The sequence below is a fragment of the Struthio camelus genome, chromosome 6, assembly GCF_040807025.1.
Source record: "Struthio camelus isolate bStrCam1 chromosome 6, bStrCam1.hap1, whole genome shotgun sequence".
NCBI lineage: Eukaryota > Metazoa > Chordata > Aves > Struthioniformes > Struthionidae > Struthio > Struthio camelus.
In genome coordinates, this window is record NC_090947.1 from 24,859,991 (window position 1) to 24,877,151 (window position 17,161).

Sequence of the window (17,161 nt, forward strand, 5' to 3'; positions counted from 1 at the left end):
CTTTGCATTTCACAATCAGATTGTAAGTACAGGTTGATTGGATAGTGCCTCCAACTTGTCTGCTGTTTTGTCTTAAGTATCTCTTAATCATGAAAGTCTTGCTAAATTCGTGAAAATGATATTAATTAATTGTACAGCACTGAGGCCATTGTACAAGGTGTGCTTACATCATTCCCTACACACATCTATTCGTGTGTCAGTGAATCCATTACTGATGTTATATACTTCTTGGTAATAACATTGTAAACAGTCAGAGAATGCTGTGATCAAAACTACTTTGACTTAGTTTGGTACTCATACTCTGATTAACTGTACAATACACCACAGTCTTCCTTTAAAATATCTAGAATATGATTTTTGCAAGACATGCAGATTGCAAGATAGAAAACAAATTCAGGTTTATTCATATATTAGTATTTGTTTTATTACTTATGTAATTTATGTTGTTTTAATTATTATTTTTAAATGGTTTTTTTACTGTCTATTGACTGTACAGGTATGCGTACCAGAGTAATAAGTAGTTTCAGAATGCACAATGTAGTGCATATACATATGTGCATTGGCAAAAAAGAATGCAAATTAATGCCAGTTGAAATGTATTTATCATACTTTTTCCTTTTTTGAAACTTTTCAGGATATATGAAAAAGCATAAAAGGTGTTCATATTGTAATGATAAATATGGGTTAAGGCAGGTTTAAAATTAAGGATTGAAATATGTAACCTGACTACTTTTATGCCTAATCTTACCATGCAGCTTTCTACTGAGTGACCATTATGTTGGGGGAAAAAAAATGGATGTATTTTCCCAATTTAATTTATTTACAAAGGTTATTGAGGTATTATTCTAATAGTTTGTCACATCTGAGAAAGGTTTCCCTAATACTTATGGATTTTCTTTTAGCACTTTTCAAGCTACTGGTAAGCAGTCCCTACCTAGATCTCATACCTAAATAATCTATCTTTGAGGAATATTGCCTGATACTTTGACATTACTTACAGCATGACTAAAGCAAAAAACAAAAGCAAAAACTCGTACTCGATTTTACTGTAAAAATTGTCATATCTGCTATAAGTAGTTAGCTCACATCATTCTGATATATAAAATGCCAGTGAAAAGAACTGATAATTTTTTCCCCTTATTTTTGTGTGATGAAAAACTGGCAATTCAAACTTGAAATTCTGCTACATGTTTCTCTCTGGGACAGTAGTTTGCCCTTGTAGTTCACAATTCAAAGTACTTCTGTCTGTCAGGATTTACTGTCTTAAGGTTGAGGAGACTGCTATAATGGAAACTGCTAGCAACTTGCATCATCTTGAAGCATGCATTATAACAGGTACTGATTTAGATTGTAGTAAGAGAAATACCTATTAAGTAAACAGTAGCAGAAGACAAAATAAATAGACTATTTTAGAAAATCCACTTGATAAGAGTTAGTTTTGTAGACTGATAACACTGTACTATAGTTATTCCAGAAATTCTGAAATTCTATGCAAGAGATTACATGATACACCTTGCAATCTCTAGAGAGAAAGCGGAAGATTTATGCACATTTCAACAGCATTGACTGCTATTTGTGGATGTTTTTGTGTATTCTTGGCCACAAATATTGTTCTTGGTTGGTATTTGCACACAGTGTTGCATGCTTAATGTTAATTCCATTTCTAAACATATAAGTATCAGTAAAGTAAAGCTATTATTATGGAATTTTATTTTCAGAAGCTAAAATTTTCTAGCTCATCTGAAGGAAGTACAGTTAATTTAGCTCTCTTTGGAGAAGAAAAAGCAGAGACTGAACCAGAGCAAGCATTAGAGCCACAGGCATGTTTTACAGAAGGTACGTTTTACAGAAGGTATGGAAAGAAAATTTGGGGTTAGCAATTACATTTGAGTTATCTGCAACAAGCACTGGCAGTGTTTAAATTAAGCTAAGCTTCAGGGAAGCTTTGCTACAGCAGTCCCAGATCCTAGACTGTCAGTTCTTATGATTTGATTAATTTGGCCCATTATAGATAGTTGTACTGAAGTCCATGAAGCCATTTGTGTGGTAAAAATTTAAGTATGTGTGTACATGTTAATTAATAGTATTTTAAGTAAACACTAGATACTATTCCATAAACTTTTCCTCAGAGACGAGTAATCCTGTTGATGTAATTGACATGTTCTCAGTGGTGAAATCTGCAAGATCAAACCCTAGACCAGGTTCATTCCACTTAAATGGAGCTACCCACTTGAGAAGCTTACATCAGAATCATGATTACCCATCGTCCCTTTGTGGCATTAGAAAGCTATCCAGGGGATGACTTGGATCCTGGGAGGGCTGAATCAAACAACAGAGTGGTTATCTTGAAGTTACATGGATCATATTGACAGGGGGCCCATAAGTATAATGTGGGATGCCACAAGTAAAATTAAATAGGATAACGGAGAGTCAGCATCTTTATTCTAGTAGAGAAGTCCAAGAGCATACTTGCATGTGTTTAGAAGATTCCATTGGTTTTAGTTCTGCATAACTGTATTCTTTTGCGGAATTACAGTATAGGAATGTTTTCCGTTTTTATGTTATCACAGATTGTTATCTTCCTTTTAAGTCATGGTTAACAGAAAATCATTCAAAACAGAAATGATCCAGGGTTAACCCTCCCACCCCTGTCATAGCTTTATCAGCCATGCTTTTTTCTTCATAGAAAAATCCTTATTTGACTCATTTTTGAAAACAAAAATTATTTGGCAATATGGTGTTGTTTTCAAGCTCTTGATCAAAATTTTGCACTTTTGAGTAATTTCACATTATATTAGAGTTCTTCCCTCTCCTTATAATGTGTGATGTCTATTACTCTTGAGCACAGGGTTGATTTTTCAGTTATCCATGCGTTTTGAGTAACTGAAGGTGAGGTAGATCATGCTCTTCGTCACAGTGGTAGTAGTTTTATCTGAGCTGATGAAACACAGTATAACTAACATGTAACACGTGAAGTCAATGACACTTACCAGAAAACTAGAATATTGCCTTTGGGACCCCTTGCAATCATTTAAACTTTGTTATGTTTCCAAATGATTAGTCCATATGAATATGACTAATCCTTTTTAAAGAAATAAGGAGACTGCTATTCGTCAGGTGAATGTTGAGGCTCTTGGGCTCTCCTAGATACTGAAATCCATGCAGGTAAATCCTTGGGGCCTTGTAGTGAGGTAGAGAGCTCTCCAAGGTGGACCTGAATTCTGTGGGTGGTTACCATAGCTCTGTACCACGTGGAAAAATTTCTCTCTGTTACAATTAGAATACACTGTTATTTTATTGCTGTATTCATTTGGGGAATAATTGCATTTTCTTGAAATTATCTTGAATCAATGAAAATATAAATTGCAGTAAATATAAATTATTACAAAGTAATATATTTGCATCCAGATTAAATATTGGCATTGAAACTGTAGCTGGAATGTGTTGTACTCTGTTAAATTCCATACAACTCTCTTTTCCTTTATTTGGTACTTATTTTGACTTTTTTTTTTACTTATTGCTCGTGTAATTTCTTATATCAATTCAAGAAGAGATTTTCAATTTTAAGGGAAAAAAGCCCTATTGGATGATAAAGATGACAGTTCTTTACTGTATTAGCTTGACCAGGAATCTGAAACTTTGTAGCATCTAGATTATCTCTCGAAGTTCAATTAAATCAGTTGTTAAAATTGTAATTAGCGATTCGTGAAAGAAGTAACCTTAGTCAAATCAAAAGCAGAGCTCATTCTTCAGTGTAATAAAGGGTGTTTACATTTGTGCAGTTTATTTGAACTTAGGTTAGAGACAAAAGTCCTTTTAAAGGAGACTGCTAAACTCTTGAAGTAGTTCATGTTCTTTATTTCTACCTCCTGACAGTTCTTCTGTGTTTTTGTTTCTCTGTATAGATGAAAAGTGTATTTGTAAAAATATGTTTGGAAACGGTTTGTAAACTGTTTTTTTTTTTGTTTATTTTTTTATTCTAGCCTCGATATAGTGTTAGAGCAGTAGAAAAATTATCCAACTGCAAGTTTTCCAAGGCTAGAGAATCAAATCAGAAAGGCTATTGGTAACATGCGGTAATGTGACTCATGAAGCAAGAGCAAGTTAACACTACTTTTACTATTTTAGAATAATGAAAATTCTATCACATAATAAATTGTAATTTTTTGTATTGTTAGGTTGTGTACAGAAGTTTAAATGCTGTAAAGTCAGCGTAGAAAGTGCAAAAGGAAAAATCTGGTGGAACCTTAGAAAAACCTGTTACAGGATAGTAGAGCACAACTGGTTTGAAACATTCATTGTCTTCATGATTCTCCTCAGCAGTGGTACTCTGGTAAGTAGAGCATACTCCTGTAGAAGCAGCGCTTTTAAAAATCATTTTATCAAGTATATGCTTATAATACAGCTGTGTTCACTAGGAAACAGTTTCAGTGTTGCTTTGAAGGAGAGCCTGAACTGAGTTCGAGAATATTTTAGGTAGTGCATATAAAATAGTCATTAAAACTCTAATGTCAAATTACATTCTGCAGATCGTTTTTCGATGAATAAGAGGTGATATGTATGTGTGAGGGAGCTATGGAGGAGGACTACTTTTAAAATCATGTTTAAGTAATTATAAAAACATGCAAAATGAATTGTATGTATTAACTGGAAGTTATTCTACTGTAAATTAAAATTGTCCCCAAAAGCAGTACAGATAATGAATTCTTTCTGTTCTCGATTTGTTTTCTGCTTTAGTTTTAGTTTGTCAGTATTTCTAGACTGTTATACAGGAATCCTTGAATTCCTTTATGCTGTTCATATTGAAGTTTAGTCATTCATACAGCTGCTCAGTATTGGGTTCTTTTTGGTTGCCTCTTGCCCTAGGATTTGGTTGTGGAATGTGATTTCATTATTCAGCTTGGTTCAGAAGCAGTGAGAGAAAGCAACTGTAGTTATACAGCAAGTATATAACTTGTGTCATAAATTTGCAAACCTGTGTGCGTGTGTATACTGAGTCATTTTACATGCCTCTTGCAGTATGTAGTCAGTACTTCCGTTATGTCACCATTAAGAGTCTCAACAGGGTTTGGCCTTTGGTTGTTGGAAGGTTGTGAAAAGCAAGAAATAGGTGTTCCTTTCATCATTGTACAAATTCTCCTGTGCCTATAATAATTTTGTGCAGGAAGGGGTAGAAAATAGTTAAACTAAAATTCATAAACTTTTGATCATATTCAAAACACATCTCTGTGGAGTGTAAAATTTGAGTGAAAGGCTCAAGAAGTCTTTTTCCAGTAAAGTAATAAAGTCCTAGGTAGAGTGAAGGGTGACTGGTGACTTTGTTTGGGTGTTCAGACATCAGGACTGTTGGAAGTTCAAGGTTGTCTTTGCAGACATTTGGATAAGTACAGAAAACCCCAAATGATGCCAGCAGTCTTAAAATGAGAGTATCAGCAACTTTTCCAAATAGACCACTACAGATCATGTGCACCATGTAATCATCATAGTAATAATATAAATGCATTTTATTCCAAGCCGCTTGATTTGTATTAACTAAAACGATTATATGTGTAAGCAGTTACTTTGACTGGGAGTGTCTGTTACTCATGTTTTAGTAATAGAGTTTGCTTGTCTGCTTTTCAATGAGAATCACTGTTGTCCTGATTTTTTTTGAAAATCTGCATTTCAATGTGGTATAATTTAAAAGATTCTTTAGTGCTGTCATTCAAAGGTTAAGGAAGTCAGCAAAGGTCAGCCGCGACTTAACGTTTGGCCACTGCAACTCATTGCTCGCTTTTGTTAGTTGAATTTATTACCATCAGGAGACTATATTCCCACTGAGTTAAGGCTGGGCTTCCCAGAGTGACAAGTTGTAATTGTGTGGACTGTAATTGAAATTTCTAAAAGCTTTTTGGCAAGTTCCATCAATATATTGTAATCCCATCATCAGGTGATGAAGTCTAAGACTCTGAAAAAATGCGTTATAATGCTTCCTTTCAAATGTAAAACATCTAAAGTGGAAAGTGATTTACCTTTGCCTTTTTTTCTTCCCTTCTTGTGATTTAATTTCTAGTTTGTGAAGACCTATAAGTATTTGATTTATGCTATCCATTTTTCACAGGCTTTTGAAGATATATATATTGAACAGCGCAAGACTATCAAGGTCATATTGGAATATGCTGACAAAGTCTTCACTTACATCTTTATTCTGGAAATGGTGCTAAAATGGGTGGCCTATGGTTTTCAAACTTATTTCACTAATGCTTGGTGCTGGCTGGACTTCCTGATTGTTGATGTACGTACTATACTCTCCAAGTAGCTTTTTTCTACTTTTTCTTCTATTTTTAAGCAGGTCATTTTGTGTGACTCCTATATGATGCATATGTATACAGTGAAGAATATAAACTTGGGTTAAAAATTACAGAAGACGTCATGCTATTGGATAAGATTCCATTGTAGATACTTAATGAGTAACTACATCTGCCTTAACGTATATATGTTATCTTTAAATCCATCTATCTGTGTTTTACTACGTTGATTCACAACCAGTGAGCGAGATGTATCAGCTGTAAAGGAGACAAGTGAAATATGAATTGGAATCCAGTCTTCTGAACTGGGTGACGTAGAGCTGGGAGGAAGCAGGAATAGAAAGCAGAGGGAGGTTTAAGTAATCACATGGGGTTAGGGAGGAACAATGAATCCTGAGCTTAATGAGTCAGTGGCAAAGAACTGCAGAGGAGGACGGTATCAAGCAATCAGGACAGCAAGAGAAAAGAGGAGGCAAGGAGGCAGCAATTAGAGTGAACAGAAGGGTTAGGAAAAACAAAAAGGAAGAAGGAATGATGGCCTAAGGATCGCTTTAAAAGGATAGGAATCATTCTTTAGCAATCCTCGTTTTGATTTTTATGGCACTCACTGCATGCTTAGCTGCAAGGCTAATTGCAGTGCAGCTCGTCTATTTTTCATTAACAAATGACTTTCTAAATATTTTTTTTTTGGAAGCTGAAATTCTTTTGGTTTTGTTTGGCTCTGTCTCTGGCCTTAAAGAGATAAAAGCCAGTTTTTAGGGTACAGAATTAATTGTGCTCCAAAGACGTTAATGAAATTAATGGCACTGCATGACGTTAGCATATGTTCTTACTAAGGAGTTCTTTCTCTTTGCACAGAAATTTGAGGGGAAATACTACAAATGGGCACGGGCAATTTCTTGAGTCGAGATGGAATCTGGAATCTAGGACAAAAATCGTTTATCCCCTAACAACGTAACTGAAGCTCACGTGCTCTTCTTAAAATACTTTTTTGGAGGAAAAGACGCAAGTAGTGTTATCTGTCTTCCTCATTTAACTGTGTTTCTCTTTTTAGCATCAGTCAAGAAAAAATAAAAATATTTTTACTCATTCTCAGCAAATGGATTAACTCAGTGAAATGAGAAATAACATAGGCTTTCTCAGGGGAAGTGCAATTTACATACTTCTCACTTGGAGTGTCCAACTGAAATTTTGTTTCCAGAATCTGAGTACAGTGGCTGAGAGAAGTTGAACTGCCAGTATGCTTTGGACTTTTACTTTTTAGTCACTGTCTGCAGTAGTGGTTTTATTCCGTCTTTTTTCTTCTGAAATAACGGAGCTTTTCAGTTTCCACCCTTCTTTATTCAGCGGCTTTGCACCCTTATCTAGGAATATCCCTTCCAACTATCTCAATGTCTTGCCTTGTTCTTTCCATTCCTTTTGTTCTGAATACACTTAATCTCTATACAAAGTATAAACTTAACACGCTCCTGAAACAAATGTTGTGATCTCTAACAAGCCCAGTAAATACAGTAAAATGTTCCCCTCTTTCCTTAATATTAAACTCTACCAAATGAGATGCCCTCAACAAGGCAAATAAAAACAAGCTATGAAGACTGTCTCTGAATGAAGCTGGAAAATTTTTTGCATGTTCTTTTGTTTCAAGGACACTATAGATTTCTGTTTGTTGATCGTAACTGAAATGCTAAATGAAAATGTGAGATCATTTCATAATTAGTGAGAAATCAGTAGCAATGGTCCATGTGGCCTGTCTCTTCTGTGCATAGGATTGTTGATTCCATGCTTTAGTCTCATTTCCTGTCAGGATTCCAAGACACTATGTTTCTGGAACCTCATGATATTTAAATTCTCATTTCTCTTTGTCCATTGCCGTTGTCATTTGTGAAAACAAAAGCAAATAAATAAATAAAAGAAAATCTATTGTTATTTAAGAAATAAGAAGTATCTTTTTCACAATACAGGCTTGTACAGATTGATCTTAAATTGAGTTTTGTTTAAGATAAAATTTTATTTGATTTTTGTTTAAGTAAAGCATACTGAAGCTCCATGCAGAAAGGTATGGAGTATTCCTTCTTTTCTGTGATTTCAGTGCTTTTATGTTGCCATCTTCAGCTCTTGCTTGACATGCCTACATCTTATGAGCCTATAACAGCAGATCATAGCATAGATTGAAAGGCACCTTCAGTGATTACCCATTCTAGCTCCTTACTCAAAGCAAGGCCAACTTTGTATTAGGTATGTCCAGCCTCAGGGTTAGATCAGGTTGTTCCGTGTGATGTCCAGTTTCGAATAGAGATGCATGGAGATTCTGCCACCTCTCTGGACAGCCTGTTTCCAGTGTGTTACCACCTGCACTGGGGAATTGCTTTCCCTAGAGAGAGTCAATCTGCTCAGCTTCTGTTGACTTTACTGACTGTTTTAGTTTTTATTGTTTTCAGGTAGTAGCAAATAACTTCAACTCTCTCTTGCTGCTGCTCTTCTTTCTCAGTTGGTTTAGGTAACAGGTGGTGTGTTGACGTCAACTGCCTGAGTCCAGCTTTGCTCTACCTTCCTATCCTTTGGCTTTATCCATTAAAAATATTGAACAAAGTTGCTTTGCCAGTACCAGTCTAAATGATAAGTTTTTGATAGTGACACGACATTTTACAGGCTCCTTTCAGGCGAACTGTTCTGTACCTGTACTGCTCGACTCTCCAGCTGTCTTCTCTTTGTGAAAGAGCCTATAGCATACAAATGGAAATTGTTTTGCCTGTTCTTCCAGTGTTCACATTGTTTCCCAAAGGGGATAATAGCCCCAGAACAAGCACAAATGCTGGTTTTGCTCATGCATGTGAACATTCACAGATATAATGAAAAAGAGAATACGTGGAATCGTGTGTTGTTTGACTGTTTGCTTGAACTAGCATTGGAGGAAAGAAATCCACATAAGGCTTTTGGGTGTGTTCTTCAGGGCCACATGTACATGCCACAGGTGACAGCTGTCTGGAGTGGAAGTCTTGGGACACAAGTCATTGACTCTCCCTAGAAAACAGCATGGCCATCAGCTCTTGAGCTGTTAATCCAGCTGTACTGAGGGTTTCAGAAACTCTCACAGATTAGATCCTGTCTTCCACAAGAGTAATAATGTTATAAGAGGAAATAAATCTCAAGGCGCATGCGTTGTCCAAAACACAAGCAGTTAACAAATCCAAAGTAGGATGTATCCACCTTCAGTTAATAGAACGTGCTTTTCTGTGCAGTGCCATTTTTGGTAGTTAAAGGAACAGAAAGTTGACATGAAGCAGATTGCTGAGAACGGATTCTGTCTCACATGTATCATTATGTGTGCTTTATACATTTTGCCTTCTTTTTTGTTACAATGCACCTCTTATCTTTCCCAAAACAGTAAATTTATATAGTACTTTTTTCATTGTACATGAAAGAAATGTTACGGTTAAGCACTTTTAAATAAGAAAGAAAGTGCAGAGCTTCTATCAGTATGAAGGTGTGCAAACCATGCTCATGTGAGGAAGAAGAGGAAATTAAGAAAAGATATGCAAGCATGTGCACGCTCACGCACCAGAGCACCAAAAGATTTACGCTTTTATTGCTGCAGTGCTGTGATGAGATAAAGTATCCTTTCTCCCCTTTTCCCCTCCAAAAGAAGAAGAAAGCAGAAAGAAGCAATGCACTAAGTTATATCTTAGTTTCCAAAGTAAGACACAGATATTGCTAGGTAGGGATGTGCTCATCTTGTAGGAAGAGGATTTACTTCCATGTAGATATGTAAATAAAATAATTGCATTATCTATAAGAGAATATGGGGATCTGGCAGCAGCTCTTGAAGCAGATTTTCTCTATATCTTCTCTAGAATACAGAGGTATGGCGTAATCTCAAGGTTTTGAAGGATTCACATGGATTAATGCTTTTTACAGTAAATATGTTTATCTGTAAGTTTAAAGAAGCAACATTCCTTTGAAACTAAGTATTATGGTTGTATTTGCATAGAAAATTATTTTGTCTGCTGGCATAAATCAGGGTAGTTCCGTGCAGTGAATGTGTTCCTTTTCTGGATTCTTTCCTAATTCTTTTCCATTTTTTTCATGAGACTTTCTCCTCTTGAACTATCTGACCTAGTTATAGCTAGTCCAACAGGTGAATTACGTAAAGTTGTAGATGGGCTATTTCATAAGTACAACTCGGTGATCGCCACAAAACCTTATCATGGATGACTGTGTAGTTGTATTTCATGTATTGCACAGACGTTATGAGTTCTCTGAATTAATTTTGGTTTAATATAACTTGTGTGACTTACAAAATCATTGCATCTTGATTTTTAAGATCAACCGATTTTATTAAAATTTTTCATGCTGCATTTAAAAGACATCAAAAGCTAGCCAGTTTCTCTTCATCATGAGTGTGTTTTAAAGTGTGTCACTGTTTAACTCACTTTGAGAGTGCACATAGTTCTAAAGCATCTTTGTCAGCCTCTTAACCGTTCTTGTGCTTCTTAGAACTGTTAACTTCCTTATGAACTGCAGATGCTGGAAAGAGTATTCTTTACCAAATGGAGGTAAACACAGCTTTCTTTCCTGATACTTTGTATTATCATTTTTAAATATTGAAAGACTGCAGTAGTCTGTAGAGACAGCAAATAATAAATCACAATTAAATGATTTTCCATCATAAATCCTATGACTTTTTCACAGCTACTACTTGCCAGGAAAGTGCTATCTTGTTATGTGTTTGAGTACGTTGCTTTTAGGTAATTGTGTTGAAACTGATATTTCTTTTTAGGTGGCCTATCATACAATCAGGAATCATGTCCTGTTTGGCGCCTGGCCGGGAGTGACCTGTCTGACTCAGTGTATACCACTTTCAAGTCTGTTATCATCTGCAAGAAATATGAATTACTAGTTACTCATACATCTGTTATCATGTGAATTATTGTTTCTGAGTGCAAATTAGCAGAAACAAATGTAACTGTGTCACATTTTGTCATGTCTGTAGTAATGCATCTGCAGTAGAGCGTTGTTTAGTGTTGTAACACTTGGTGTAGAGTTGAATAGATTTTCAGTACGTTTGAGGCTTTGACTGAGTTTATTGGGAAGGTGAGGTTTTACTCAAATTCTTTTTATCCAAATTGTCATGCCCTCACGGCATGTGGCACTGATAATGGAAGTGAGAAGAATGCTTTGTATTTTGAAAATGCTAAATCTAATTGGTTCCTCCTTTCATTTGGATGCACTGCAAAGTTTAGTTAGCAAAGCAGTTAGGCTACTGTAGACTTACACCTAGTCATTTACCCTTTGCAACCAGTGTCAGAACTCCTTCTGATTTTGCTGCTTGACTGAGAATAATTTTATGGAACGTTTGAAGCAAAAGAGCAAAACTATGTATTTGTTAACAAATGCTATGGATTTACCCTTTTTCCATTTTATTAGATTATTTTTTGGTTCAGCTGCTCTTCAGCTAATTCTGTAGCAATATAAGTGCAAAAGGAATCCATTTATTCCTTTGCAATGTATTTCTTCATTGATGTGATACATATAATGATGCACTTAATTGCATTTCAACTTCTAGCAGTTTTACTAACCTGTCACAGATTATTGCATGTAATGGTAAGAAACTCATCCAACATTTTACTGCTTTTCATGAGAAATAGAAGAGTATTATTTAATATATTTTCTCAGCTAGTAATACCAGAAAAAAATCTTTTGTGTAATTCAGAGTAGCCTGTATCCTGCATTTTGCACAGGTATGTCATGCATTCTTTTCACTACCGTTTTACCCAGAGTGTGCATCTGTGATGAAAGTTCCAGAGACTGAGATCTCTTTTTGTTTAAACTCTTCAGAAATTTGCAGACAACTTTCTATTCCTTTCTAACTTTTTATTCTATTTATTCTTGTTAGAAGCTTGGAGTTCTTAGGAACGTTTTTCTAACATCCATATTCAAATTTTCTTCTGCTAGTCATTACATTTATGTTTTGAGGCTATTAAAAAACGCTCTTTCAGGGGTTTTCTGTTTTGTTTCCTCTAGGTCTCCTTGGTTAGCTTAATAGCTAATGCCCTTGGTTTCTCAGAACTTAGTGCAATTAAATCCCTCCGAACATTAAGAGCTTTGAGACCTCTGAGAGCTTTGTCACGCTTTGAAGGCATGAGGGTAAGGAAAAAGGAAACTCTGAAATCATGTGTAAAATAAATACCTAAAGATATGCCTAGTGAATTATAAAATCATGCAGGAACGATGAATTGTATGGCAATTATCAAGGTTTTCAGTATCATATTTGCTTGTATTTCTTGTGTATTGCTATTTTTATAGGCGTTATTTCTATGTATTTTAATGCAGCATTTTATTTGCACTTTTGCATTAAATATTTTGCTTTATTTAAGAAAAAAAAAAAGATTACCGATACATATTATTCCTTAAATTTTTTTTTTTTTGTATGTTTACTTACTAGGTCGTTGTAAATGCTCTTACTGGAGCAATCCCATCCATTATGAATGTACTTCTGGTTTGTCTTACGTTCTGGCTGATTTTCAGCATCATGGGAGTAAATTTGTTTGCTGGCAAGTTCTATCACTGTGTGAACACTACAACTGGTGAGATGTTCCCACCAGAGGAAATTGATAATATGACTGCATGTAAAAATCGTACATACGCTGCTGTGGATGTCCGGTGGAAAAACGTGAAAGTAAACTTTGATAATGTTGGAGCTGGTTATCTTTCTCTACTTCAAGTAGTAAGTGTATATATTTTGCTAAATTAATTTCTCAGCTTTAAGTTTTGTAGCAGTAAAATTTGATCCCATAATTTTCAGAGTTATACAACAATATGTACACAGATACAGTATTTCATTTCATGACTGTGCTCTGTCCAAGTACCCAATAGCTACTATCTTTTCAAATTCTACAGAAATACAGAATCTCGTCAATAAAAAGCATCTAGGATTCATTTTATTTTATTTGCTTGATCTTTTAAGGCATACAGGCATGGATTTTTACCATGGTCATCAAATAGGTACATTCTAGACCTCATCTGATTTTGAGAACAAAAAGAGAGCCCTCTATTGGTTTCGAAATAGGAAATAGGAAAGGAAAATTTGTTAAAAACAGGCAAAGAAGAGAAAGGAAAAAAGAGAATCTTAAGTTCATCTCCCATTTTATTATGCCTATTGGCTGCTCTCTAGTCATCATTATTGTTGAGTTTTTTGTTTGGAGATCATTTTGGGCTTGTTTTTAAACTCTAGACCAGCAGTTGCTGAACTTGCCAGAATCCTAGGCACAAGCTTCTTTCTAGTGGCAGCATCTGTGGAGTGGAGCCGATAGGACAGGAACGTCCATTCCTAATCAGGTTCATTGGCAGAATGCTTCTGGGAAAATATTTGGGCTCATAAGCGCAGGGCAATTATTCTGTCTTTTAGACTCTCAAGCTGGTAGTATTGTGCTAGCAGGCTACCATTTGATTGCTGTTGAACTCCAAGCAGGAGCAGTAGCTATTGCTAAATAGCTCCAGGAATATTTTCCTGGAATGTTACAGACACCTGAATTTATTTCACCATAACTGATAAGCAACTTCTAAGAAATATTTAAATTTCTGAAAATAATTTCTCTTGAAGACAGATATTAGCATAACTTCTGCCAACTGAGGTTACTCAGGAAAAGCTAAAACCGATTTGGGTTCGACCTTCTAGACAGTCGTCTTAACATGTTTTTGTTAACAGCAAGTGACTTTGTGGAGCCTGGTTTCAGGTACACAGAAGCTGAATACCTTCGGAAGCAACAACTTCTCTAATATCTTGACGAAAGTATGTTGTTTCCCAAACTCATTCAGACATGGTTTATTTACTGCTTTGCAGCATAGGAACTGCAAAAACAGATGGAGAATATGAATGTTATAGTGTATTGTAATATTATGTAATATAATAATAGTATTATATTAAATATACCAGTTTAATATTGGTGCTAGTTTTCCACTCATCCAGAAGTCCGAAAGCTTGGTTGAGCTTTGTTTGCCACTATCATTCCAAAAGGCAAATTTACTGCAGCATTGAAAAGTTAGAACTTTGTTTATAATTTTTTTTCTACTTTCTACTCTAGCAGCTAGCTACTTTGGACTCCCTCGGCTTTGTGGAAACTAAAGGGAGTGGTAACTTAAATGCTGTGTTCTTCAGTAAAGGACTTTTCACTACAGTGAAGTTGAATTTATATCTTTCAGACTTCATTCAGTAAAAGATGTCTTGGCCTACTCTACTGGCTCTCCTTCTCCTATTATGGCAAAAGGAAAATTGTTTGGGTTGGAGAAGACATACGTTTCACGTATCTTCTGAGTAGGAAGAATGCTTTATTTTTTGACATTGTGACAGTAAAATACAGTGTTGTACTGTAGACAGCACCTTTTTTATGCCTACTTGGTGCATGTTGCAGCTCAAGATGATTCCTGACCTTTCTTTTCCCGTGGTCCTAGAGGTGCATGCGAGGATTATCTTGGCAGAATATCTTAAAACGCGTCTCTTATATTAAGTAGTGGATAGTATCTACCTGTTCTAGATAGTAGAGCATATGGTCTCTGCATTGTGTGCCTCTTGGAGTAGGACACAGCTTACACCAAATGCCCTGTGCTTTTTAGACTGTTCAATTTTGCCACATAAAAATCTGTTGTGATAGTGAGACACTGGTGTCCATATTCAGACAAACCTGTTGCAGTTACGGTGTTAATATTTTTTCTTCTTTACATGCACTTTACATTTGCTGTGATTGTTGATGATGAGAAAAGTATGTTATGTAGACATTATAGAGTAGTGGAGAGACAACTTTCCTTCTCAGTACCTGAACCACAAAGAGATGTTATTTTCAGGAATCTCACTCTCTCTTATATAAGAGAAATGCATAGGTACAAAATCTGTGTGTGGACTGGAAAGAAACGAGATTACAGATGCTTGTAAGTGCAGTGCCCTTATTTTGTGTACGATAGAAAGATATAGCCTATTCACAGAGATGTGACAAATTTATTTGTAGACCTCTGAGAGTAGAAGTCGCTGGAGCAGTTCTAAATATTGGTTTATTTCTATGAATGATATAAAAAGTGATTAAATTAAAACCTGTCCTTCCTCAGACAGTAAACGTTATATTAGCATAATTTTGGGGGGAAACACTGTCTGTCCTTACAACAAAAGCTTAACATTTTCTTAAAACTTCCTGGGACTGCTTATCATCTGGACTTTCCTTTAGGACTATTTGCATATTTTGTCTGAGGAATGCAAACTTGTTTTGGCTTTTAATTGGCTTATTTTGGCATATAATTTGGCTTTGTATTACATAAATACCTTCTCCAGTTTTTTGGTGTCAGAAAGTTAAAACTGAGAGTGTTATTATGGATTGCACTCTTTCTGTCATGCTCAGTTATTGATTTCAATACATCCCCCATAGAATTGGATGAATTTGCATGAAGATGAGATTTTTTTTCAGAGATTCTTTGTAAGTATTAGGGATAAGTTAACTTCCACAGTAACTTACTTGTCGTGAATAACGCACTCATATTTTGCCACTAACATTTAATGTTCTCTTTTATGGAGTTGATGCAAATACATTGCACAAGACAGTGTTTTATAGTTGAGGATGAGTATAAAATAGGATGCTTCTCTTTATTTGAAGCTTTGAAAGAAAATATTAACAAAGTATTTGTTTTTAGGCAACATTTAAAGGGTGGATGGAGATCATGTACGCTGCTGTTGATTCTAGAGAAGTAAGTCCAATGTAAACTGTACTAAGCTTAAACAAACACAAGATTCATGTAATGCTTCTTGAGTGGCACTTGAAATAAAGTTCTCTCTCTCTCTCTCTATATATATATATATTTAAAAGAAGAATGTAAAATATTGGATTTTTTTAAATATAAATCTAAAATTATGAAGTAATTAACTGCATATACTTCAAATGGGTTAAAAAAATTTTCTATCAGTGGTTCTACGTAACATATCACTACTTGAATGAGTTATCTGCCAGTAGCATAACTAATGAAATTTGGATTCCTATGGATATTTGTCACTGTGCTGGTATAAATTAGGAAATGTGTTTTTGTATATGTCTCCAAAAATAACCCCAATTTACAATAAGCATCTGCAATAGCTAATCCAGAGTTGCGGGAGTACTGAATGGCTATCTCAGAAAGTCAAATGGCTGAATTTGGCATGTTTTTCTTTTAATTGAGGTATTTGCATCCAGCTTCTGACTTGCTTAAAATTCATAGGATCTTAAGTTGCTTTTGAGACTTGCCCACTTTATCATTTTTAGTAAAAATTAAACTGCACATCAAATGTCATTCGAGAGGAACAGGGAGACAGAAAGAGGAGAAATGACAGGAATAAATGTGCAATCAAAAACACCTGTACTCCACAGAAAGCTGCGCTGATTAAATAGATTTTCAAGACTATTTGCTGCTATTGGTGATGTATTGCAATTTTTCTTTGTTAAATAGGTGGAGCAACAGCCCAAGTATGAACACAACATGTACATGTACCTTTACTTTGTAGCCTTTATCATCTTTGGATCATTTTTCACCCTAAACTTATTCATTGGTGTCATCATAGATAACTTCAACCAACAAAAAAAGAAGATAAGTATTCTGATGTTTCCTTGTCCTAATACTTCATTATCATTGACCATTCAGTAAATGTATGCAAGGATCAGTATTAGTATCTGAAATTTCTCAGTAATGCAAAGAAAAAAAGCACAGAAAGCAACTATTAACTTTTCTTTTTTAATTTAAAATAGTGAAATAATAGTCTTTACTTTTTAAAGCATTTGAAGTAATTTGAATTTACACTAACATCTGGTTCTCCGCATCCTTCTACACCTCCATTATAGTCAGTACATCAGAAGGTTATGTATAAT

The 17,161-nt window shown here is 35.2% G+C and overlaps 1 protein-coding gene and 1 long non-coding RNA gene across 31 annotated transcripts in view; one reads left to right on the plus strand and one right to left on the minus strand.

Annotated features, from left to right (window-relative positions):
- The window catches only part of LOC104144940 (sodium channel protein type 2 subunit alpha), a 166,164-nt gene that overhangs the window by 142,925 nt on the left and 6,078 nt on the right, over positions 1-17,161 (plus strand). For all 29 annotated transcript variants that reach the window (XR_011141929.1, XM_068948726.1, XM_068948728.1 and 26 more), the window contains 7 exons: positions 1,719-1,836; positions 4,179-4,333; positions 6,101-6,274; positions 12,309-12,431; positions 12,730-13,011; positions 15,960-16,013; positions 16,746-16,883. Coding sequence is in view for 28 of the 29 variants with exons in the window: in XM_068948726.1 (XP_068804827.1) it covers positions 1,719-1,836; positions 4,179-4,333; positions 6,101-6,274; positions 12,309-12,431; positions 12,730-13,011; positions 15,960-16,013; positions 16,746-16,883 (1,044 nt within the window). In the remaining variant the exon portion in view is untranslated. The remainder of the gene's footprint in view (positions 1-1,718; positions 1,837-4,178; positions 4,334-6,100; positions 6,275-12,308; positions 12,432-12,729; positions 13,012-15,959; positions 16,014-16,745; positions 16,884-17,161) is intronic.
- LOC104144942 (uncharacterized) overlaps positions 1-17,161 on the minus strand; it is a 63,602-nt gene that overhangs the window by 11,184 nt on the left and 35,257 nt on the right. The window lies entirely within an intron of this gene.